Source organism: Hippocampus comes, unplaced genomic scaffold (genome assembly GCF_001891065.2).
Source record: "Hippocampus comes isolate QL1 unplaced genomic scaffold, H_comes_QL1_v1.1 scaffold135, whole genome shotgun sequence".
NCBI lineage: Eukaryota > Metazoa > Chordata > Actinopteri > Syngnathiformes > Syngnathidae > Hippocampus > Hippocampus comes.
Genome location: NW_017805583.1, coordinates 907,907 through 933,003, shown reverse-complemented (window position 1 = coordinate 933,003; position 25,097 = coordinate 907,907). Strand labels below are relative to the sequence as shown.

General features: G+C 40.5%; 2 protein-coding genes across 2 annotated transcripts in view; one reads left to right on the top strand and one right to left on the bottom strand.

Moving 5' to 3' along the window:
- Window positions 1–8,062, top strand: part of dnah5 (dynein, axonemal, heavy chain 5) — a 95,332-nt gene extending 87,270 nt beyond the window's left edge. Inside the window, exons 83-88 of the mRNA XM_019880079.1 lie at window positions 78–281; window positions 672–887; window positions 3,033–3,245; window positions 4,863–5,015; window positions 5,537–5,768; window positions 7,234–8,062. Coding sequence (XP_019735638.1) covers window positions 78–281; window positions 672–887; window positions 3,033–3,245; window positions 4,863–5,015; window positions 5,537–5,768; window positions 7,234–7,385 — 1,170 coding nt within the window. The 3' untranslated portion in view covers window positions 7,386–8,062. The remainder of the gene's footprint in view (window positions 1–77; window positions 282–671; window positions 888–3,032; window positions 3,246–4,862; window positions 5,016–5,536; window positions 5,769–7,233) is intronic.
- Window positions 8,063–8,262: 200 nt separating this feature from the next.
- Window positions 8,263–25,097, bottom strand: part of adcy2a (adenylate cyclase 2a) — a 55,601-nt gene continuing 38,766 nt past the window's right edge. The window contains exons 17-26 of the mRNA XM_019880080.1: window positions 21,006–21,143; window positions 18,735–18,854; window positions 18,455–18,639; window positions 15,846–15,930; window positions 13,594–13,752; window positions 12,827–12,973; window positions 12,502–12,612; window positions 12,295–12,409; window positions 11,059–11,183; window positions 8,263–8,779 (exon numbers count right to left, since the gene is read on the bottom strand). Of these exons, the coding sequence (XP_019735639.1) occupies window positions 8,627–8,779; window positions 11,059–11,183; window positions 12,295–12,409; window positions 12,502–12,612; window positions 12,827–12,973; window positions 13,594–13,752; window positions 15,846–15,930; window positions 18,455–18,639; window positions 18,735–18,854; window positions 21,006–21,143 (1,338 nt within the window). The 3' untranslated portion in view covers window positions 8,263–8,626. The remainder of the gene's footprint in view (window positions 8,780–11,058; window positions 11,184–12,294; window positions 12,410–12,501; window positions 12,613–12,826; window positions 12,974–13,593; window positions 13,753–15,845; window positions 15,931–18,454; window positions 18,640–18,734; window positions 18,855–21,005; window positions 21,144–25,097) is intronic.

Genomic DNA, 25,097 nt, shown 5'->3' with positions numbered 1-25,097 from the left:
TAAATTTGGGTTTTGTCTTTTTTTTTGTCTACTATTATTCTGAAATTAACGTGTGGTTGCATTTCTCTTATCCATAGGGTGTGTCATGGAGTACGATGCGATATATGATTGGAGAAATTCAATATGGTGGCCGCGTGACTGATGACTATGACAAGCGCCTTCTCAACACCTTTGCCAAAGTGTGGTTTAGTGAGGAAATGTTTGGACCTGCATTTAATTTCTATCAAGGCTACAGCATCCCAAACTGTTCCAGTGTGGAGCAGTATCTTTCATATATCCAGGTGAGATTATTTCAGTAATTTTTGTTACAAAACAAGATAATAACAATGCGCTTGTCATATCTAGATTTAGACGCTACAAGTTCAGATGAAGTGCAAATATACTGCTTTTTCCACACAATATTGCAGTCTGTTGAACTGCTGTAGGCAGCTTCTCTGCTTGCTTTATTGTGATGGATATTTGTGGCTGCCAAGCTCTGTCAGCTTACTGTGGAGGATGAAAGAAAGCCGCATACAGCTACTGTCATACGACTCTACATACTGTACACACAGTATTTTCAATCAAGATGAAAAACATTCATTGATGATTTTCTTATGCTCGTTCACAAGAATACTATATATAAGATATACATGCACAATAACTATATATGTAGAATAACTTCTTTTTTTCAGGGCCTCCCAGCCTATGACACTCCAGAGGTGTTTGGTCTGCACCCGAATGCAGACATCACTTACCAAAGTAAATTGGCAAAGGACGTATTGGACACAATTCTCAGTATTCAGCCTAAAGATAGCTCATCGGGGGGAGGGGAGACCAGAGAGGCTGTGGTGTCCAGGTTGGCTGACGACATGCTGGAGAAACTACCCGCAGACTATGTACCTTTTGAAGTAAGTGTGTGTGTGTGTGTGTGTGTGTGTGTGTGTGTGTGTGTGTGTGTGTGTGTGTGTGTGTGTGTGTGTGCATTCGAGTGAGTGTCGTTGGGTGCATGTGTGAATCCTGAGCGGAGTGTTTCAGTCGAGCAAAACACCATGAGTAATATTATTCAGCTTCCAGTGGTAACGTGCTAAGTGGCAGGGTGGAAAAGGCAGACAGAGGGGTGGAGTGTGCATCAAAGTGTGTCAAAGACAGTAACAGAGAAAACAGGGCTCTCAAAACCAATATGGATTGCTGATGAAATAATAGGAAATTGTTATCACCAATGCGCTAAAGTACCAGGAGGACCAGTGGAAGAAAAGACGCATGTACAGTCCATACTACAGGAATATCCATTAGCAATGTTCTAAGAAGTACTGGAACTTGAATACAAATAATGAATGACAAACAATCCCCATTGCAGTAGTAATGATAGAAACCTCACATCCTGATCTCAGTTTTAGCCGCGTGTGTTTGTGTTTTATCTTCAAGAGTGCAAATGCATCCAATATTATATACAGTATGTAGAAAGGGAGGACATGATGCTCCCATCAAATGATATAAATGGCTGTTCAAAATAGCATCGAAGTAAAAGCACAGGACATGCTTTTCAGTGTTCCACGATGCTTCATAAATACACACCACGCAAGACCAATTTGTATGGCATAAATGCATTAATGGAAAATTGGACAACCAAATGAATAGAAACTGGGGGAAAGCTGGTACTATTCTACCTGAAAATGGCAGTTACGTATTCAAATGGGAAGCAGACTGGACAATCATGTACAAGCAAGTCCTGTTGCTAAAGTCAAATCGGTAAAGGAGAAAATACATCCGTTTTTTTTTTCTGTAATAAATAAATAAAAACCTCTTCTTCTAATGACGCCATGTTTGCCACGTCCCAGCTCAGGCAACGTCCATAATTGTTTACAAGATTTGTCACCTCTTTTGATCCATTACACCTAAAACTGTACCCACAATTGCCCCCTTATCTTCAAAAACGCACATCATATGAACTAGAACCATGGAAAAAAGAACGTGGGAGATGATACGGGGAATAGAACTGCAGCAAATGTTGAATCAAAGCTGCACAAAGCTAAATTATTGCCCAGGTGGTGGACTCCAGCCAAGCGACTTGAGTCGCCATGACAGTATTTGGACTTGCAACTCATGAAAGCCTCAAGTTGACTTTGATTTGAGCTTCATGACTTGACAAGTCATCCTGTTTGCATTTTTAAAAATTGCATTGTTTTTGCAACTGAAAAATATGAGACACAACAACTGCTATGCCTAACTTTATACGTCACTATGATGCAGGTGAGAAAGGTTAACGTCACCGTTTAACTTAATGACTGCTAAACGGTAGCTCAACATCACATTGGTTATATGTTTAATTTAGAAGACAATGAAGTAAGAAACAATACAAACACTGCTTTGAGACCAATGATAGCTATGGGATCGTAAATGTTTTAGCGCTGAGTGATTCCACCTAAACGATTGTTGTTGGCGGGCAGGTGCTTCCCTGCAATCATCTTAACGACTATCGTTTTGTATCCCAAAAGGGTGATCCCGTTGGTGGTACGGGCGTGCCTCAAACTTAATGAATAGTTGTGTTTCCACTCCAGCACTCAGCAGAGAGGTGTCATATCCACCTTATGTGAATCAAGTGATTGATGACGCCTGCTCAGAATGAAGGCAACACATCGAACAAAAGCAAAACCGTCTAGTTGCAGTCGATTCAGGGCTCTGGGAACCTCTTCGTCAAAGCAATGCAAATCAATAGACAGAAGTTACCCTCAACAATTTATGCCTCTCATTCACCTGTTGTGTCGCGCACGTAAATATATTGGGAATCGGTTAAGCACCAAAAACTACGGTCATTTTAAAATGTGATGGTTAGTCAATATGCTGCACATTTCAACATGTCCTTTCACGGTAACAGACAGAGACATATTAGCAACCTGCACATGTGACTTTCTCTCACCTCTGCCCTATACTCTAGTTGACTGAGGTTAAGATTTCAAGAACCGTGCGCAGGCCCGAAAAGGCCATCACCGCACCTACCCAGTGCGAAATAAATCCACTGTCCATTTTTCTTTCCGACTAAATAAACTCACCAGGTGAGAGAACGTCTTCAGAAGATGGGTCCTTTCCAACCAATGAACATCTTCCTGCGTCAGGAGATTGACCGCATGCAGAGGATTATAATTCTCGTCCGAAACACCCTAAATGATCTCAAGTTGGCGATCGATGGTACCATCATCATGAGCGAGAACCTGCGAGATGCCTTGGACTGCATGTATGATGCACGTATTCCTGAACGATGGAAGAAGGTCAGTATCGTATATAAGCAGTGTTTTTCAAACAACATTTGTAAGTGTTGTCAAAGGCAGCGTATGTTGCGTTCACGTCAGAGTCCGCCAGGGTTGGTTCAATGCTTTGCAAAATGCTCGCCAACAGTTTTAGTGATTTTTCTTGTTGCGAGCGAATTTCAAACTCGTTTAAAATTCGCTCGTGACAAGAAAAGCACAGGCTAATATCTGCTGAATGTCTGACAACCTTTTGACGAACATTTGTGACTTTGAATGAACCCTGGCGCTTCGCCAAAAGTCGGGTATGTTCGCCCCTCAGTTTGGATTGGGGCTTTACATGATAAAATAAAGGCATGTGATTAATTTTCTTTCTTGTTCAAAGGACCCCCCCACCCCCCAAACAATCATCCAAACAACATTTCTCTCAACCCTGAGCCTTCAACCAGCAGACAAATTCAGTCTTGTAATCCTCCTTCACAAGGTTATAGCAAGAATTTCTTACCATAGGGGAGCCAAGATAACACCAAAAAAACACCGTACACACAGCGCACTGAGAAATAGCCATATGCAAGTACACACACCATTCAAATTCTTGGAACCCATTCTGTAACCCAGAAGACATAGTCTGTCACACCATCCACAGTCACGGTTTCATGAAAGAACGTGCATCCAAATACAAAATCTTGCCCAACACAGTCAAAATACAAACAAGAACAAGTAAGTGAAAGCAACATTTTTTTAGCTTAATTTATTTGATACAGCCGTTTTCTTTGCCATTACTTTAATTTTGTTGAGTCGACTTCTATCTCGTGCATTGATTCGTGAGCAAACAGCCAAACAGAGTGATCGTCACCGAAAGCTGATGCCATTTTGCATACTGTGTGCAACGGCCGATTTATTCCAAGCATATCTTTAAAAAAAACATGAAGAAAAATTGTCTTAATTCCTCCCAATTCTAAACAATGCTCTTTAATTAGGTGTATTCCTGCTTGTGTTGTCTACATGTTGGGCAAGATTCGTATATGTGTGCATTTTATTTCATGAAAGCATGACAATCCTCAATCGTGTTGTTTGCTTGTTATGGCATGGCACAAATGATGTTGGTTGTGTAAGTGTCAACATGTAATTGGGTGACTTAGTTCAGGGGTGGGCTCTGTATAACCAAGAAAAATGGAGGGAATGAGAGAGGGCACAGCTGGTTGACATGATGTCATTGATTAATTGTCAACTCTACCATCATCACCTTAGGCTTGACTGCAAAAATTTTAATTCGTTCAGTTCCTACACCATCGCTCACTGTGTGTGTCTGTCACACACACACACACACACACACACACACACACACACACATAAACACACAATATAACAATGTTTTTACTTGATTAGCCTGACTCAGGATTTACAATATTTACATGGACTTTCACAACCAAATGAAATCTGCAATCCCCATTTGGCTCTATTTGGGTTTTTTTTACCGCAATTCCTCTGTGCTAAATAAACCAATTAATTTTTTGACTTCTTGTCTTCTGCTGCACAGTGATTCACATTTCGTTGTTTTTCCATGTCTCCCTTTTGCCTTCCCTGATTTCTACATCCGACACTTTACATCGTTACATGTTGTGTTGTCATCTTCTGAAGGAATCGTGGGCCTCCAGCACTCTAGGGTTCTGGTTTACAGAGTTACTTGAGCGTAACCGGCAGTTTCAGGCTTGGATCTTTGAGGGGCGACCAAACTGCTTCTGGATGACTGGCTTCTTCAACCCGCAGGGCTTTCTGACAGCTATGAGACAGGTACACACAGCATCGGGCTACCTGTCCACCACTGAGGTGGGGTACCAGAGGGTAGGCAGAGTGAGAGCTGCCCTCTTGTACAAATACATACTTGTAGTGAGAGATGAGGAGAGCACAGGTCCCACATTAAGCCTTCATGGCTGGTGATCCTGTCAGAACCGGGAATGGCCCAGTATATCCATCCATCCATCTTTTTCCTGATCTACTTATCCTCGCGAGGGTCGTGGGGTATGCTGGAGCTTATCCCAGCTGTCTTCGGGCAGTAAGCGGGGGACACCCTGAACTGGTTGCCAGCCAACAATCATTCGTACTCTCAATCACACCAAATGAGAATTTAGAGTGACCCATTAACCGTTGGTTGATGGAGTGTACTACTTTGCTCTCCAGTGTTTTCACCGAACCTCTATTACGGTCTTGTTATCGGCATTGATTCTCTTGGTGAAATGTCATATGTCACCTCCACAAGTCTGTGACTTTCTGCTCATATGAGAATACATTTATTTCTCCCTGGGCTCACACAGGAGATCACCCGGGCCAATAAAGGCTGGGCTCTGGATCGTATGGTGCTTTGCAACGAGGTGACCAAGTGGATGAAGGATGACATCACGCAGCCCCCTGCCGAGGGAGTGTATGTCTGCGGCCTACATCTGGAAGGGGCCGGCTGGGATCGCCGCAACTGCAAACTCATTGACTCCAAACCAAAAGTCCTTTTTGAAATGATGCCCGTAATCCGGATGTATGCAGAGAATAACGGTAAAATTAAGAAATAGTGTCTGTGGGCACAGAATGAATGTCAAACCTTTTCCTCCATATTAGGGTACAGGGACACTCTTTCCAGCCTGTGCAACTCCCCTCTCAATATTTGCCTCCCACACACTCCAAACGTATTGATTGATGGCACAAGTGTTCACGTTAAGAAAAGACTATTTTCAAGCAGGCAGCAAGCACCATGACACCATTCCTCCTCAGTCCATAAACAGTTTTTAAACTCCCTGCTTTGTCTGTAGTTGAAGCACATTGGTAAGGGATGCGTGGACACACGGGCAGGTAGATTGAGCATAAACGTTCTTATTGGAACTGTTTCTAGTTTGTCATCTGAAAAATGACTTTCATCGGTTTCCTTCAGAAAAGATGTTTGACTTTGCTGATGAGGGCTTCAAGAGACACTGGAATTTATGAAATGTTGGCAATCTTGATTAATAATCAATCAGACTTTATCCAGAAAGCACTTTTCAGGTATTAAATGTACGGCCAAGTACAATCAAATCAAACAAAAAGAAGCAAAAAAAAAGAAAAACACAAATACAATGTCATACACACAGGTCAATTGTGCAGTGTCACCGTTTCGCTCGAGAGGGAATGCAACTTCATAGCATTTTCACACAGATTTAAGTAACTTATTGACATTGTCCATTGAAGTTAACCAGTGAACAGCTGAACTCTGGGTCGAAGGATGTTAAGTTTCTTCCGGATTCAGAATTTCTGAAATATTTTGAAAATATGCTATCATTCATTCTTTATTTTCGTACTGCCAAGTATGCTCATAGTCACTGAGAATAGTTGATCCTACTGATTCTAAGCAACATTTAAATTGGAAGTCAACCCCAAAATGTTCTTTCCAATACATGCCTTCACTATTCCAAACACTGCCTTCTGAGCCACATTGCGCTTGTGAAATATGAGTCCAGCAGCAAACTCTACTAATTTTTAGCCATTTCAGGGTGCGGCCATTTTACCACTTGCTGTCAGATGAAAATGACCTCACGGTTGCTCAGGTAACGACCAATCACGGCTCGCCTGTTTTCTGAAGCTTAACTATGTTATTTTCAGTTGACGGCAAGTGACAAAAATAGCCGCCCGGTAGCTGGTCAAAAATGGGTGGATTTTACTGTTTGACTCATATTCTACAGACGCAATATGAATCAGAATGCTGTGTTTCGACTAGTGGGGCTGCATAGAACAAATTTGTTTAAAAAAAAAATGGGTTGACGTCCCTTGAACAAGGCAATCATTTCATAGAATGCCGAAATAGTGCAAAACCTAGTGTGCAGACAACATTGCTCATACGCTAAGCCTTTGCTAATCCAAAAATAAGCTCTTTGGCAGTAGTTATCGAGACCTTCATCAGGCGTCAGTTATTACATTTTCATGACATTTTATTCATCATATTTAATACTCATGTATATTATTTATCTTTTCTTTTGCTCACATGTTCCAGGAATCAAAGACAGCCGCCTTTACTCTTGCCCAATCTACAAGAAGCCTGTTAGGACAGACATGAACTACATTGCAGCAGTCGATCTGAAGACGTCACTTGCTCCAGAACACTGGATCCTACGGGGCGTGGCACTCCTCTGCGATGTCAAGTGATTGAAGATGGACAAAAGTGAACACTTCAATATGCAGCAGAATGGCCCGGCATAAACAGTACTGGTGCACTTAAAGTCTGTGCAGACAGGCTTGATGATACCTTAAAAAGCCCTGATTTGATTTGTCATTTGCTTCATGTGATGATCATACATTTTGAGGAATCTATATTGAACCTCATCCTGTTTTTTTTTCTTTCAAATAAGCACACCATGACTGAAATACATGGAAATTTAATGACTTTTGTTTTGATTAAAAAACAAAAATGATAGAATCATTAAAACACCGATACATTTTTTAAAAGTACTATTTTCTTTTCTTACAAAACCACCATACCACACCACTTATCTATAGCTACCCTGTACACAGATACAAGCATATACCTGAAAATACCATTCACATCATCTCTACTCTTGTTCTTTTCTAATGTGTGGTGTTAACTTCCTTTATAACCTTGTGTGTTGTGCGGATAGCCAATTTTGTCACGTTGATGCAAGTGTGAAAACATGGCCCTACATGGATACATTGACTGAATTCATTCATTCATAGACATTCAATGCTCCGTGCTTCTAAAAAGGTAGTTGGTGTTATATTCCCGTATCTCTGTCTGAAACTGTAGTCATGCATTGTTCCTCCAAAATGATTTTTAGCCTTCATTAGAATAAACAATAAAGAAAGAACATCCTGGCCTGCATTATTCAATTAAAACTGAAGTCCCATCATGTCATTGTCATTGGTCACACTGAGCCCAAGTTATTTTTCCATGCAGAACAAAAGTCTCTCTTCTTGTTCTCCACATACTCGAACTTTGCACATCAGCTATAATCCAATGTGTCATGTGTAAAGTGAATGGAATACAGAGTGATTTTTTGGGGGGAGGGTGGGGCGGGGGGTTGATAAACTACTGCAGCAATGGGCTCTTTGAAGTCTGCCAGGATTGAGTCAAAGTACATTCTGGATTGTTTTTGGAGCTGAACTTGCTTGGCTGGCTTGATTCATGCCACTTTGGCTTTCTTAATCCAACAATCAAATTACGATAGATTTCATGATTTCATTTCCCTACAGGCTGTACATGCTACACTTACAAAAAGTGACAAATGTATACTACAGCTGTGGCAAAGCAGCAATTTTTTTTGGAGTCCGTTTGTCTAATATCTACATTTTTTTTCCACCGCCACGAAAAAAAGTCTCCAACCTGATATCAGTGTTGGCTCTGATGCCAAAATAATAATTCAACGGCAGCCTCATGGCATCATATTCCCTTGAGACAGTGAGCGGGTCATTTCTGTGTGAACAAAGTAGGTTTTGAGCTCTCCTTTGCCCTTGACGTTAATGATGCCTCTACAGGAACACATGTAGCCCAGCGTCAGAAGGATGCGGCTTGTCTCCTCCGTCACCTGCAGATGGGGAGGAAAAACATGGTAGCATCCATTCAAATGTTGATACAGTATATACAAGGGATTTTTTTTTGTTACCGAGAACCGATAACATATCCAACCAGACATTAGTATCCCATAAGCATTTCAGAATATGAGTGGATGAGAGCATTAAGTATATTTTCTCATTACCTAATGGACATTTAAATTTCAAACAAAATTTACTGTATGTTAACCTTTTGGTGAGGATTTTGTAAAAATGAAAGTAGGACATATGATTTTGCTTGTAATGAAATTTATTATTATTATTATTATTATTATTATTATTACTGTTACACACTTGCAAAATAAATGTTACGTCTTCGGACGCACGTGCATGGTGGTCCGACGTCACTGGTATGGGCTGTTTCATCAAACTAATTTTATTGTGCGATCGGTTTAATTTTCTAGCCACATGTACTCAGTTTCTGAACGACCTCGATGGCTGAGAAAAGTGAATTTTTGAAGATGACACAACCCTTCTAAATATTGGCATATGACTGCAAATGCATTGCAAATATATTTTCTATTCTTGATCCACAAAGGTTCTGAAGTTCCACTGTATAGCATTCAAGTCTGTAAGCAATGTGCAGGCTGTGATGTAGAACTGAAGAGCTGTCTTATGCCACTCTGCTGGAAAACCATCACAGTTTATCAGTGCTTAGGCAGAGAACAAATAAAAAGAGCGAAAAACGTCACATGGAATGTCATGTTCTTCTTCCATGAATTGGATTGTTGAGCAAGAATAATAGTTTTATCTTTGACGCATCTCTTCTGTCATTTAAAATGTCAACAGTGACAAATGAAATGGTGGTGCTTGGGAGGAAAACAAAGAATCGAGCCAATACAGAACCAGAGAAGCACGCCATCTGATTTGTCCTTGAAAGCTGCACAGATAAGAGGGTTTTTTTTTCCCTTTTCAAGACATCTTATACAGTTTTTTTCACCCCCTTTTCCCCCAAAGATGCACCATTATTGCTGACCACATGCAGTATGTCAAAAAGTTTCTTAAAATACTTTTGCCCGTACATGTCTAATTTGGGAGGCAATTGGACCGAATTCAAAAGCATCTGGAATTTCACTACCCTGGTTTGCATGTATTTTTCCTGTGCTTGTGACTTGGATAAAGCCTCGTCTTCCTGTACACTTGGTATACACCATCATTGGTTTAAACACTTACTGTCTAAGCAAGGCGTCTCCAACTTGTAGACAGGGGCTCTTTGCGGCCCGCAGATTGATATTTTACAGCCCCCTGCTTGACATCAGTTTTTAATGTTAGTGTGACCCCCATCTTTCTTGTTGTGTCTTTGCCTTGGTAGTTTGTGTGTGTGTGTGTGTGTGTGCGTGCGTGCGTGCGTGCGTGCGTGCGTGCGTGCGTTGTGTGTGTGCGTGTGTGTGTGTGTGTGTGTGTGTGTGTGTGTGTGTGTGTGTGTGTGTGTGTGTTACGACTTATGGGCTACCATAGCTCAGGCTCATGACAGCTTTGAGCGAAAATAATTCGGAAGTGACACCATGTGGAAGGAGAAGTGATCCTGTCACCTAGTCCCAGTCAGTCGTGAAGAGTAAGGTTGGCGACGACAGCCAATTTAAATCAAAACAGGAGATGGGATGTTTTTTTTTGTTGGTTTTTTTTTTTTTAATTGAGCACAGAGGCACCCGACATGCCTTGAAGAAGAGAAAGAAATCAGATGTCATTACTCAACTAGACATGCTGACGACTATCCAAAGTACCAGACAGATGAGTGAAAGAACCACATCACCAATCTTGTTCACGTTCTGAAGAACCGTTCATGTTCATCATTGAAACTAATAAGCTTTGAGAAGATTGGATTAGTTGTACTTTTTTCAAATACTTGGGAAAGTCCTATTTTGTGGAATACTTCATGTGGCCCAGACACACCCAGACTCTCTCTCTCTCTGGCGGCCCTGACATCATTTGAGTTTGAGACCCTCTAAGCAATCATTTGGCAGTCAACATGTAGTAAATCAGTATAGCACGAGTGATTAGTCGTGATGCTTTTGCCTGTGTGAACATCCAGCAGGAGGGATTACCTTCCAACATACATTCCTCATACGGGAGCACATACTATATAACAGGGTGAGTGGAAAGCTCGTTTTAATGGCCATACAATGAATGGGATTGAAAAAGGAGTATTCAGGAAGAAAAACATTCGGTGGAAAAAAAGACACAGATTAAATGCCATATGTGTGGTTTTTTTTTTTTTTTTTTTGGGGATCATGAAAAGGTTTTTGTTGCTTACCTGAATTTTTCCCAGTATCCCTGTGCTGTCCATTCGGCTGGCTACGTTCACCGTGTTCCCCCAAATATCGTACTGTGGTTTTTGTGCGCCAATGACTCCAGCAATTACTGGACCATGGTTGATACCTGCGGCAGAACACACGGTCATTATTGGAATTAAAAGGCCATATGCATTCCAACTGTTGTCATAATACTTGGTCGGAAGCAGTATGATTTGTTCTGTTTTTAAAGTTGAAAGAACCTGAACAAGCATAAATTCACAACCTAAAATTTGACTTTGCCACACTGTTTGTTGGTGGCGCGTTTTTGTTGTTGTTGTTAGTACCCCCGGGCTTAAACAAAGCCGCGTCCACACAAAATTCAATTCTTATTTTGTTTTCTGCATTTGTTGTTTTCTTCATCAGTTTGCAGTTTTCACACAGCACAAGCTGCAAGTGTGGTCTTTTCCGGTTATTTCTTTGGCAGGATTTCAGTGCAACATACAGGTTTTGGAATGTTTTAGGTGATTTTGTGTGGTGGAGGATTTGACTGACACTATACGACTAACGTTGCAACAGCTGAGAATAAAAATGAATTTCCGCGAGGGCAGAGCTTAAATGGAGGTCAAATGTAGCCGGGTTCTTGATCCACAACAATGAATAGGTCTGCCAACACCTTTTCCGCAGCAGTGCACAGCATGCGGGCCTCACATCGATCTGGCCAATGAGTTAATTTCTTGAGTGGAAGTTGATCACTGGCAGACAGTGATATTCATTATCCTGTTAAAACAGCAGGTGGGGATTTCCACCACCCTCCCTGTTAGTCTGTCTGGAGACGGCAGGGATGCACTGTCACACACATGCACACTGCTGAGTTAATGGAGCATCACACGCTGTGATCTTTGGGCAGGTTGACGGTATTGAACGATTGCTCTTACCACATGCAGTGAGCTGGCTCCTTCCTGCTTTCATTTTCCCTTCTCCTTTTTGGTCTGGTTGCCACCAGTATATACACAGTATCTAATAGCATGCATGAAATATGTTTTTTGTTTTGTTCTTATTCCTGGTTGTTGCATGGTAGTGAAAGTCCAAATATGAAGGTTCAGTTGAATGTTAACAAGCAACCATCTTCACAGTTTAAGAATGGCTTGCTATCTCGAAAAGGATGGTAAATCCAAAGTGCAGGATAAAAAAAAAAAACACATCCCATAATGACAAATTATTAATTGTCATAGCTTTGCACATTTTCTGTAACTTACCAACTCTGAGTTTGAAATCATTGAAGGAGTGTCGGTTGATCACATCCAGCTTCCCCACTAAAGCAAATGCAAACTCCACCATTGTCCCAATGTGCATGTACTGTCTGTCATGTTCCTGAGAATATAGAACACAACACACAACACAATAGTTTCTAAACTGTTAAAACGGATCAAGTAGCATTTTAAAGTGTGTGTATTTATCTTAACCTGTGAGGAGTACTCTGGTCCAGGCGAAGCATTGAGTCCTGTAGCAGCCATGTATGTGCTTCCAATAGTTTTAATCTTTTCCACACCACTGAATTTAGGTTTTGACAATAACTGGAGAAACACAATATCAAAAAAATGTATTAAAAGACAAAACATACATGTAGCTGTAGATGTAATTCCTGTAAAACAAGAGGAATTATCCAGTGGATGACTTTTAAGAGACATGTTTCTTGTCATACATTGGTAGGAACTGAAACAACAAGTTACTCTTCACCCTCTATCAGATAAATCCGGCAAAATTGACAAGAGTCTGGTAGATATTTACCTCGTCAAAATCAGCGATGATCTCATTGAGAAGTCGGAGACATTCTAATCCCTCCTTGTTGACATCAGATTCTGTGTAAAACTCTTTAAAGTCCGGGATTGAGGCGAACATGACACACACCAGATCATAAGACTGGTGGTATAGATCCTGACGGATAAAAAGCAGAAGTTAAACCCCCCTGCAAAAGATGTGTACATAAACTTGATCCAGCCAAGACTTTCAGTGGGAGCGAACTATCGATTTTGACATCTGCGTCACTTTAGATGCCTTTGGCCTTGGCATTCAAACTTTTGTAAGAGGATGGCTGGAATCACTGAGACTTCGAAAGATTTACGCCAGAAATGTCATTCCTATAAAAGGCTAATGGCCTTTTAAAAAATGACATCCTGAAAAACATTATTGATCATGTGCCAAGGAGGAAGCACACATAGCAAGACAGTTAAAAATGGCAAAATGTGTATCTAAATTGGTTCAATATTTGGTCATTTCAGCTTTCTGCTTTTACGGCTTTTATCTCTAGCACTTTCAAAACAAAAGTGCTTTATAGATTAAACGATAATAATACAATTATTATACTGAAAAGAAACATGAGTTGACCTTAGTTATGCATTTAGAAAGATGTTGAGAAGCAACAAGGAAGTATTAATATGACCTCTGATCACAGTCATGAATTTTTCTGAATTTGAAAACCATGCTGGTGTGTGCATGTTTATTTTTTTTTTGAGCGTGGGGCTAATAAATAAATAAACATTATTAACATGTCCAACCTCATTTTTCCAGTTCCGTGCTAGAAAGTGCTCAGCAACATGTGCAGGCAGAACGTTCTCCAGCAAGACACGGTTGAGGTTTTCCATAGTTTCGATCTCCTCACACTCCTTCTTGAACTTGTTCTTCCACAGAAAGTCTAACCTACAGTAATATTCATTCTGTTACAAGAGGACACAGAGGTGAAGAGACTGAAGGTACACGTGTACAGCTAGTTGTCAAAAAAATAGAGCGGAATCTCTAAAGTTGAACGTTTCCCGCTTGAAAGAACTCTAAATTTGATCAAAATACCCAAAATACGGTTCATAAGGGTTATATAAATCCAGTTTCGCAACCCCATGTCATGCATCTTATCATGAGAGACCTTATATCTCACGAGAGCTCAGCTCGCGGAACACTCCAACAATCAAATTCAAAAGTTCTTTCAGAGCGATTCAGACAGTGGCCAGTGTTCCGAAGCCGACTGCGTTCAACCTTAGAAGATTCCACTGCAAATGCAAGACATGTCCTTTATTCAGCTTGTTGAATCACATGTACTGTATACCGTTGCATCACCTGCAATACGGGTTGGGTGTCTCCCAGTAAATTACAATAATCACAGAAAACGTCAGTAGTTTGCTCAAAAACTGAAACTCACACAGGTTACGATTGGACTGGAAGGAAATAGTGGGGTAAAAAACGAAGCAAACACATCATGGCTACAGCAACTGTGGCCTTGATGGACATTCAAGATTTTGGGGGAACTTCATCTGGAGTTGGCTGAGGCAAGAGTAAGTGCATTAAGAGCCACTGTGAAATAGATGTAACACCAAATTGGGCTATGTGTCGCAATGTGTGTCAAAGCCACTGCTGAGGCAGAGATTGCTCAGTGGTACTATTTTTTTTTAAATACATTTTCCAAAACATTTCTGAATTCAGAATCCAAATTGTGGAGGAAGAGTGGACAGCCACACCAGACGCTAATACACACGAGAGCCAATATCGCAGATGAACTGAAAGCTGCTGTGAAAGTCACTTGGGCTTCCATTAAACCTCAGAAGTATCACAGACTGCCTACTTCTAGGCCACATCAGTGTCCTGATTCTGCTCTTGTGTGTCTCCAGCAGGTGCCGGAGGAGGGCCTTCCCTCCAGCGTGCACACCTGCTGCCAATGATTCATCAGGACTGCCCAATTGTCAATTCTCCGTCGGATTATTCACCCTGTTTGCTGTTCATGCCAAGCGTTGCTTTCTAAACCTCTCATTCTCTTCATAGTCGTGTTTGCTCTCTAGCCCCTTGTTAGCAAGTATTGATATTATTTTGTCTTTGCTCTTGTTTTGTTTTCATGTAATTTGACTTGTCGTTTTGTTTATTTTCTCAGATTTACTATTACCTTACCTTTTGCAAGCACTTTTTGTTTATGCCTCGTTTTTCCTGGCTCCTTGTGACTTGTGATTTCTGTTTATAGTTTGTCGGTGAGCTTTTTTCAAGTAGATAAATATTTTTGTTACGGATTTTGTTTGTGTCTACGTTTTTGGGATCCAATCACCATTCGGTTCATCCATGAACTGTGTCAATCAGAATGATGCAATTATTCACGCGAAAGGAGATCCAAACAAGAAGTGACAGTAAACGAATGAAGACATGGTACTTTTCAGATGGCAAGCATTTCTATACTATCAATCATTTGGACTGATTCTTCAGTAGTATTCACATTTTTAGATGGTTTGTTATCTGGAAGCTCCAATCATGGAAATGAGCAGGAATAACATCTTGAAATATTTCACTCTGCGAGGTGAATCTGTGTCATACACGTTTCACCTTTTGAAGTGAAATAAATTGTTTTTCATGGCAATCCAATTCATAGACATGGACCTGTATATGTCAATACAAGAAAGGCAAAAACGACAAGAACAGTGACAATACTTGGTGAACTCTCTCCAGCTCACGTCCCTGTGTGATAAATGTATTTACATTTGCCCCAGAGCTATACGTGAGCTGATTTGTTGGGAGAAATGCATAATTTAAAGTTTTAAATTAATATGATGGGCCTGAGCACATATACGGAATAAATTACATGTGATTATTTTTCCCCCCCATAATAATTTCAGAATTTTCATTGAGTGGGGAATAAGGTCATATGTATTCTGCAAAATAACATTAACCATCCACTGAAACAGCCTCATCTTTATGTGAATGGTTACCCCTCTATATCAACAGCACTTTGCTTTATTTCACCTTTCTCTCACACCACATCATTTGAGCAGGAACTCACCTGCCGAGCAAGCACAAGTAGAGTGATGAAAAAAATGAAGAGTGAGATAGAGCCCATAGTCTTCAGGTCTTTGAGGACTCCTGGTCTTGAAGCGCAGAGAAAAAGACAAATTGTTTTGAGAAAGCAAGATGAAACAAAGTATTGAGTTGGATTAGGATTAAAATGTGACAAATGGAAGTAAGTGTCGTAAGGGAGGCGAGGCTGGTGTCAAATAAATGACAACAATGCTTCATTCGCGGTGGCGACGGGAATGAGTCTGTCACAGGATTGGCTAACGAACTGTTTTATTCCAAGCTTTTACTCCATTAATACTGTCTCGTCTGTTTTGCGCTGACAAGAGCTTGTTTACAATTTGCATTTCTCTAGCTGAGCTTGTCTGCTGTGACGCGTTTTCCCCAAGACAGATAATAAAAGACAAAGAATATGCAGCGATTCGGGACTTGTAATTCACTGCAAGCTCTAATTACTGTCACATGCAAACGTGCCAGACTTGGTTTCCGTGTTCATCAATCAAGACCGTTTAAATGGTAATTCGGTAGGAAGGTAATGCGCTGCAATTCGACATCTAAAATCTTCAATTACACTGATTATTTAATGGAAGTTTCAAAAGTGTATACCACTCAAGCAAGCGCAATCATTTTTGCAAGCACGTTTTGCATATTAAAGAACTTTCAGCCTCATCAAGAGCTGACTTCTGCAGACAACTGCCTAGTTCTTTCTCATATTAGTTCTTGGCACAGAAGCAGAGTGGGTCAAGGGGGCTTTCAATAGAAGACCGGAGATGCTTGTGTTTGCGGCGGAGGGGACGAAAACCACAAGACACCTTGTCTGAAATTTGTTTGCCTGTTACGTTTTGACACGTTGCTTGTTTGTGAAGAGCGTTACTTGAATTACAGCCTAATTGGTTGACTCCGAGCACTGATTCCATGTTTTCCTTCTTTTTTTTTAAATGAAGGCTTACCCCTTTGAATGTACTAATTTTTAATCTACTCTACATATAATCACACAAGTCTTCTCTGTGAATGTCACAAACAGCAGGAGATTTACACGATCTGTGTCATTCCATCAGTTTTGGACAAGGCGAATCTTGAACTACTGCCTTATGTCTTTGTGGCATGATTGTAATAAGCTGTGACGGATCATTTTAAGGCATGGTTCCGAAAAAAAATGTGCCAATCAACCAAGCATAGCCCCGATTTGAACTCTATATGCAAAGAAATTGAAGTGAGACACATATTTTCGATCAGTGGATGCCTGCCTGCAGCAAGTACATTCTCAAGCACCATATTTTTTTCACCCAGAAACTGAGTCTGTTCTGATTCTTTCATATGAGCGTGGCCATCTTGGAGTCATTTTCCATTTCAGAGATACTTATTTCAACCTGTTTGGATATTTCAAACTCCCCATGAATGTGCTATGGGCTATTTTTATACATACTGGAAGGAAGGTCTTCATAGTACCATCAATACAGTATGACGACATAGCGAGTAAAGGATATAGAGTAAATATATCTAGGTTGCAAACACTGCTTTTAAAATTAGGGTGGGTTTATTCCTCTTAAAAAATGCAAATGATACTCGGGCAACGTTCAAAAGTTTTTTTAAAAAGTATGTGAAACTACTTCAAAATAGATGTACCTCAGCACTGCTTTTGTACACATTCTGTTGGCTTTTTACTGTTTAGTTGTTTATAGAGGTTGTATACATTTTTTTTTTTAGATTACTACTTTTTTATGGTTGTGAATTCTGCAGTGTTGGGAGGAACAGTGTTACATTTTTCACACGGATTGACGCAACGACTGAGCTGTAGGGACTGAAGAAGAACATTTTGTTGAAAATACTTTGAGGTAGAGTATGTACCAATTGGCTGAAATCCATATGACATTATGAGTTATTTTACACGACATTAAGTTAAAGCATTTACCACGGAATATTAATTTCGGGCCAACAGTATGTCTACCAGTTGTAGTTTAAAGTCCAATAAATATTAAGTTAGATGAAGTACCACTCTTTATTCTACTCCCGCTAAAAAAATGTCAGCATTCTTTGCCATATGTGAAGGTTTAAAAAAAACAAACCAAAACAAAAAGTAACAAATTACTTTCCATGGTACCTAATTATATTAATGAAGAGTGAATTCGGTGACTAATTCAATTACTTTTTTGGGGCAGAGTGATTATCAACCATAACAATTTTCTACAGGAATTCGCCCAACAATGTGATTCTTCCACTGGTTTTGTTGAGATGAAGTCATGAACTGACACAGTCTTCATTTGGGTGTAGAAGAGAAAGAAATTAGTTTGAGGAAAAGTGAGGAGAACTGTTTACGTGCCTCTGACACTAATTGAAGATAAAAGCTGACAGTTTTTTCAAGCTATTTCGACTTGATGGACTGGAAAGAAGACCTTTAGGTCCCGTTATAGCCTCCTTTTTACTTACCTTCACACAGTTCTAATAGCATCACCGTATAAATGCAAAAATCTACCTTGACTCACGAATCTTTCTCTTCTAATGGTCTCTTATTCTGAACACGCAAAAAAAAAAAGGTTTTGTTATCATGCACACGTACCTGAAAAAAAAAAAAAATGTTTTGTTATCATACACACATACCTATCTAGGCTTTCAGATTTGTACAGGAATCTGCTATATTCATCCAACAGCGAAGCGTGAGTTTGAAGAATTATGATGTTGTAAACCACCACGGCTGTCAACATGGTTATCATTTTCAGCTCATAGTTTATCCTCAGGAACACCGAGCACGAGATCAGGCCCAGAATGCAGCTGTAAATCAAATACTGCACAGACAGACAAGAATTATAACATTTTAAGACATATTAAAAGTAAATGTGGCTGGAAAAACAATGAGTTTCTAATCCAACGTATCGCTTACAGGAAGGTAGAAGTTGTTCTTGCCAGTAACGGCAGCTGGTTGTCCGTCTGGGTAAAGCTTTGTTTCATTGGACGAAATATTGACAGCAACTGGAGGCAACACGATTTCCTCCAGAAAGAACTACAGCAAAAACCACACAGAAGACAACATCATTGGCCTGGCATGTACGCATTCTCTAAACCGTTCTTGCAAACAGTTAGCGTTGTAATACTTGAGGATGGTCTTGGTCTTGAGATCTGTCTCAAGACCACATTTTGAAGGTCTTGTTCTTGCCTTGGACTCAACTCCAAAAAGTCTTGGTCTTGTCTCGGTTTCGGACTCGATACATAGAAACCAGGACTGTTCTGCTACTCTTAAACTCCATGAATGTGATAATAAGGAGCACACACAGATGAACAACCATTTGCGCTGACACTCGCACCGAGGGACAATTTTGAGTATTCCATTAACTTGCCATGTATGTTTTTGGAATGTGGGAGGAACCCACGCAGGCACGGGGAGAACATGCAAACTCCACACAGAGAGGCCGGAGCAGGAATCGAACCCTGCATCTCTGTACTGTGAGGTCGACACGCTAACTAACCATTTGCGCTCACACTCGCACCTAGGGACAATTTTGAGTATTCCATTAAGTTGCCATGTATGTTTTTGGAATGTGGGAGGAACCCATGCAGACACGGGGAGAACATGCAAACTCCACACAGGGAGGTCGGAGCAGGAATCGAACCCTGCACACCTCTGTACTGTGAGGTCGACACGCTAACTACTGGACCACCGGGGGAGCCCGGGAGCGATTTCTCTCTCAATTTAATTTGATTTTTGGGATCTATCTCTGATGGTCATATCTCTAATTATTTTTATTTTTTTTTTCATCCAAGAATTGAGTTGGAAAAAAAATGGTTTTGCATTGAGATTCGAACCCTGCACACCTCTGTACTGTGAGGTCGACACGCTAACCACTGGACCACCCGGGGCGCCCGGGACTGATTTCTCTCTCAGTTTAATTTGATTTTTGGGATCTCTCTCTGACAGTCATATCTCTAATTATTATTTTTTTTAATCTAAGAACTGAGTTGAAAAAAATGGTTGTTCATTGAGACAGCTACAGACACTGTGGTTTTTACATTCAAAAATGTATTAAAAAGAACATTAAAATCAGCGAGAGAATGCTCTCCAAAATTTCAACCATTCCTCAATTTTTTTTATGCTCAAGACCACTATACGAGACCAAGATTTGCGGTCTCGTATAGTGGTCTTGAGCACAAAAAAAAAAAACTACCAACAGTAACTGTGTGATCGTGTATGCGTACAAGTGTACATCAGAACACTGAATGTTTTTTTTTGTTATTTTATTTTATTTTATTTTCTTGCCGCGAGAGAATGCTCTCCAAAATTTCAACCATTCCTCCATTATTTTTATGCTCAAGACCACTATACGAGACCAACATTTGCGGTCTCGTATAGTGGTCTTGAGCACAAAAAAAAAAAACTACCAACAGTAACTGTGTGATCGTGTATGCGTACAAGTGTACATCAGAACACTGAATGTTTTTTTTTGTTATTTTATTTTATTTTATTTTCTTGCCAACCATCCATTATCAAAATTGCTGTGCCGAGTCACTGGGAACTTCAAACTATTCCAGAGGATTTGGATGAGAGATTAGCTTGATCCATTTAAAAAAACAAGAATCGACTGCACAGCCAACCAAAGCGAAGTTAATTTCGTTCAACTGCCCCGGGCTTCTGACCCATGACAGGCACAAAACAAGATTCCAACCTTCCAAAAATAATTTCTGGAAAGGTCAAATTCATCCTGATAATTTTGTAATTCATCATGCTAATGCAACCTCAGGCAAGTATTTCGCTTTTATCAACCACCATCTTAATTGTCCTATTTTGGTATCTTAACACAAAATTAAAAAATCTAGATGAAGTGTTATTAAAATAAATTGATAAGTGGGACAATTACAACATAAAAGCATAACATGGGAAAAGAGGACTTATATAAATAGTCTTTCCAAAACAATGACCGACATTTATTGTTGCGAGGCTTTTCAGAATCTAGCCAATTTAACTTGTCACATTCTGCCTGACTGAAAGGTCCTTGTTACCGGTTACATGAAACCACAAATCAAATTGGGGCCTCTTGACCTATGAACACTGCAGCTAATTTGGCCTGTGTGAGCTGCAAGCTTGTCTTACTGTACACCATTTTCAAGCCTAACTATTTCCCATTCCATCACAACAGAAAATCTACACATAAGAGCTTACCATGTTGAATACTGCCATAGTGAGGATGAGAGCGGTTGTTGTCAAGGTGAGTGTGATTCGGGGCCATGGCTTGTTGGCTATAATAACAGAGGACCTTAGCAGCCACATCCATGATGTGGGGGCGCTTTTGCTGCAGTGCTGCAGGAATACACACAGCAAGCGCATATATCAGGGACATATACGTTCTGGTGAACAATCCAATAAACGAATGTAAATAAGCACATTTAAAGATCCACGTATACATGTCGATTGTATTTATCTTGGGCGGCACGGTGGTCGACTGGTTAGCACGCCGGCCTCACAGTGCAGATCCAGTGTTCGATTCCGGCTCCGGCCTTCCTGTGTGGAGTTTTCCGCATACCTGTGTGGGTTTTCTCAGGGTACTCTGATTTCCTCCCATATTCCAAAAAACACATGCGTGGCAGGTTAATGGAACACTCTAAATTGTCGCTAGGTGTCAGTGTGAGCGCGAATGGTTGTTCGTCTATGTGTGCCCTGCGATTGGCTGGCAACCAATTTAGTGTTCCCCGCCTGCTGCCCAAAGACAGCTGGGATAGACTCCAGCACGCCCGCGACTCTTGTAAGGATGAACGGATTAGAAAATAAATGGATGGCTGTCCATGTATCTACGTATGTATCATCTGGGCTGATTGTTTTTTTGATACACAGATAATTCATTCAGTCATCCAGTTCGGTTTTTAATTCAATTTAAAACCTTTTGATGTGACAACATTCCGAATCAATTGTTTCATATTTGTGGATTTCAGTTAGAAATACATTTGTATTCTTTATCTAGTTTACGACTACTAGTTTTCCGAACCGCTTATCCTTACAAGGGTTACGAGCGTATTGAAGCAGGGTACACCCTGAACTGGTTGCCAGCCAGTTCCAGGTCCCATGTAGACAGACAAACAACCATTCACCCTCACAATCACACCTATAGGCAATTCAGAGTGTTTTAACCAATCATGCACATTTTTGGAATGTGGCACAAAATACTCTGGAGAAAACCCCCCCAGGCATGGGGAGAACATGCAAACTCCATACAAACTCTTTTTTTTTTTACTTTTGACTTGCGTGCAGGCAGTGTGAGCCTGGTTCCAACTCGGTGTGGGTGTGGATGTGGATGTGGATGGTTGTTTGTCTCTATATGTGCACTGTGACCGATTGGCGACCAGCTCAGGCTGTCGTCCGCCTTTTGCCCGAAGTCAGCAGGGATATGCTGCAGCACCCCCACCCGAGATCTTGTTCATGATAAGGGGTGGTGAAAATGGATTGCTGGATGCATTTTTGAGTTGTGAGTGAGCTCACAGGATTAAATTAAATGTATATTTCAAGCCACCACTGGATTTCAAAGATGCTATGAATTCATTTTTTTACACTACTGTTCATGATTCCATTTTCCAAACGTTTTGTTTATTCGGGTCTTCGGTGAGGTGCAGTCTACTTCAGCTGATGTTCAGCGAGAGGCGTGGTACAACCTTTTTTCCAATCAATCACAGAACGCATTTACAAAGTTAAAAGAAAAAGACAACCATTCACCTCACATTCATACCTCTGGACAATTTTGGAATCTTCAAGTAACATTACATCCATGTTTTTGGAATGTAGGAGGAAGCCGCAGTACCCAGATAAAAGCCACGCAAGGTGAAGGAAAAAGTGCAAATTCTTCAAGGAAGGCCAAGCTGACATTTAAACTCGAACTTCAGAAGAGTGGTGCAGACGTGTTATTGCTAACCACTATTGTCACCGGGCTGCCCACTACACTATTTACAAATTGGGGGGGGGGGGGAATCATATTGTGCAAAAAAATAAATTAATAAAAAAGAAAACAATACTCTTATGCTCTTAAAGACTGAACTTGTGATGCACTTGTACTGGATCTAACAAAAAATAATTAACAACAACAAGGCATTTGTGCTATCAAGTAGAAAGTGAAGTACAAAAGTGTCCAATAACAGATTAAACAAGGGAGAGAGTGCAATTGGCCCTGTTGAAAGAATTGATTGACACAGAACATGTCACTCACCATGAAGTGCCCAATGAAACATATGAAGACAATTATGGAAAGGAGAAAGAATGCCATCCCAAAAGATATTGCCAACACTGCTGTCCTGAAAAAAAATAACATGTATATAGCAAATCAGGATCATTTGTCATGATATTATTTTTCACACTACTGTTTATTCACTGTCATGCTTCGTGTCACAAAATCCACGTACTTTGGTAAGACGAGTATCTGCACAATGAAAATGCAGGAAAAGATAAGACAGGCGCAGGTGACGTAGTATTTGAAGGCTGGCAAGATTGTTGTTCTGTACTAAAATGATAAAAAGGGTGAGTTTTAGTAAAATACGTTTTTGTACATTTATGTGTATATTAAAAACAAAGGATGATTCGAAATGCATTCTGACAGCAGAAGTCATTGTTTCATCATAAGGACAATGTGAGATAACCAATAACCAAGAATTATTCTCCAGTTCTCTTGTAACCTTGACTACAAAGTACTTCTTACCTCCTTTTCCAGGGATTTATTGTGAAAGAACAAAGATATTCTTTGGATGTCCTCGGATTTAAGCCACTGCCTAGAAGCACAAAGGCCAGTCAATTGGGACATAACGTGGATAAGTTTCAAAATCAGGAATATTCAAATAAATTGAAATAGTCATTCAATTACCCTTACTTTTGTGAATTGATGCCATCAAAGGTCCTGATCATCCTCTCATTAAGTTCCTCCTCAAACCGCTTCTTCTGAGACTTTGTCCTTTTAACAAGAGCAAAAAGAGACCGAACATTTTAATTTGACACAAGATTAGTCATGCATGTCATAGCCTTCAGCAGAAGTCAAGAGTTATTAAAACTCCTGTCGTCCGACACTGCACTGCACTGTCGAGGGACGGAGATAATCCTTCTAAAGGAAATGATCCTGGAACAGTGAAACAAGTAGCTTGCCTTTCAGATCTCCTCTGGAAATGATACTGTCCCAGTGGCACATCCTAGAAGGAAAATGGAAATGAAGAGATCGCACACGGCAGCGAGATCCACCCATCATTTCTAATGGCAACAAATAATTAGTCAACGTCGAGAGAGTTGCTCACAGCTGTGTTGATCTTGCCATTCTCATTGGTCATGCTGTCCCTGTGGTGCAAGTTGGCGAAAGGCTTGGCAGCCCCCCAAGACTCCAGGTAGCGGGTCATCCTAACGGAGGCTCTCATCTTGGCTCCGTCCACAGTGTGCCTGGGCCTGTAGTGATGTTGCGGGCTACGACGTTCCACCTAAAAAAAATAAAAAAGATCTTGTGGAATTTTCCCGCCTTTTATTAGATCCGTAACAAATATTCAACATGCTCCATTACCTTTGGGTTGATAACCAAATATGTGATGACTCCATGCTCCTTCAGATAAGGGTCTCGCTCCTGCCCATCCCCATCTTCTACTTTATAGGCTGAATTTAGGTGTTCTAGTGTCACTGATGTGATGTGGACTCGCCTGGAATTACCAACAGACCCAGTTATTTGGGAAAGCTAAAAAAAAAATCACTTATCCTTTCTTGCAGACTATCAAGAATGAGATAGCGAGTGTCGATCTGATACCTCGGCAAAGCAATACAAAGAAAAGAGTATATCAAAATTGTCTTACTGTATGTATCGTTTTTTTTTTTTAATTCAAATAATGTATCCCAATGTGATAACTATTATGCTTGAATTCAGAAATTAAGAGGATTAAAAAATATTTTTCGACTGCGATACCAATCAGCTAGGAAGTATACGATTGACTCTGATGTCCAATCACACGACTGGCTCGGGACAACGCTAGTTGTTGGCTATTTTAACTCACCCTGGCACACCTCCTGCTTCCATGTGGTTGGCCAGCGTGACATCATGTGACCAAACATCATACTGCCATTTCTGAAGTCCGATGACCCCACACAGAACGTTCCCTGAATGCACGCCAACACGCATATTGATGTCAACCCCTGTGGCATCGCGCACTTTCCTGTCATGCATCAAAACCACACTTATAACTGTGGAGGAGGGAACAAAATCAACATCCAAACTGACCATTGTGTTGAAAAAGACAGCAAATAAGTCAC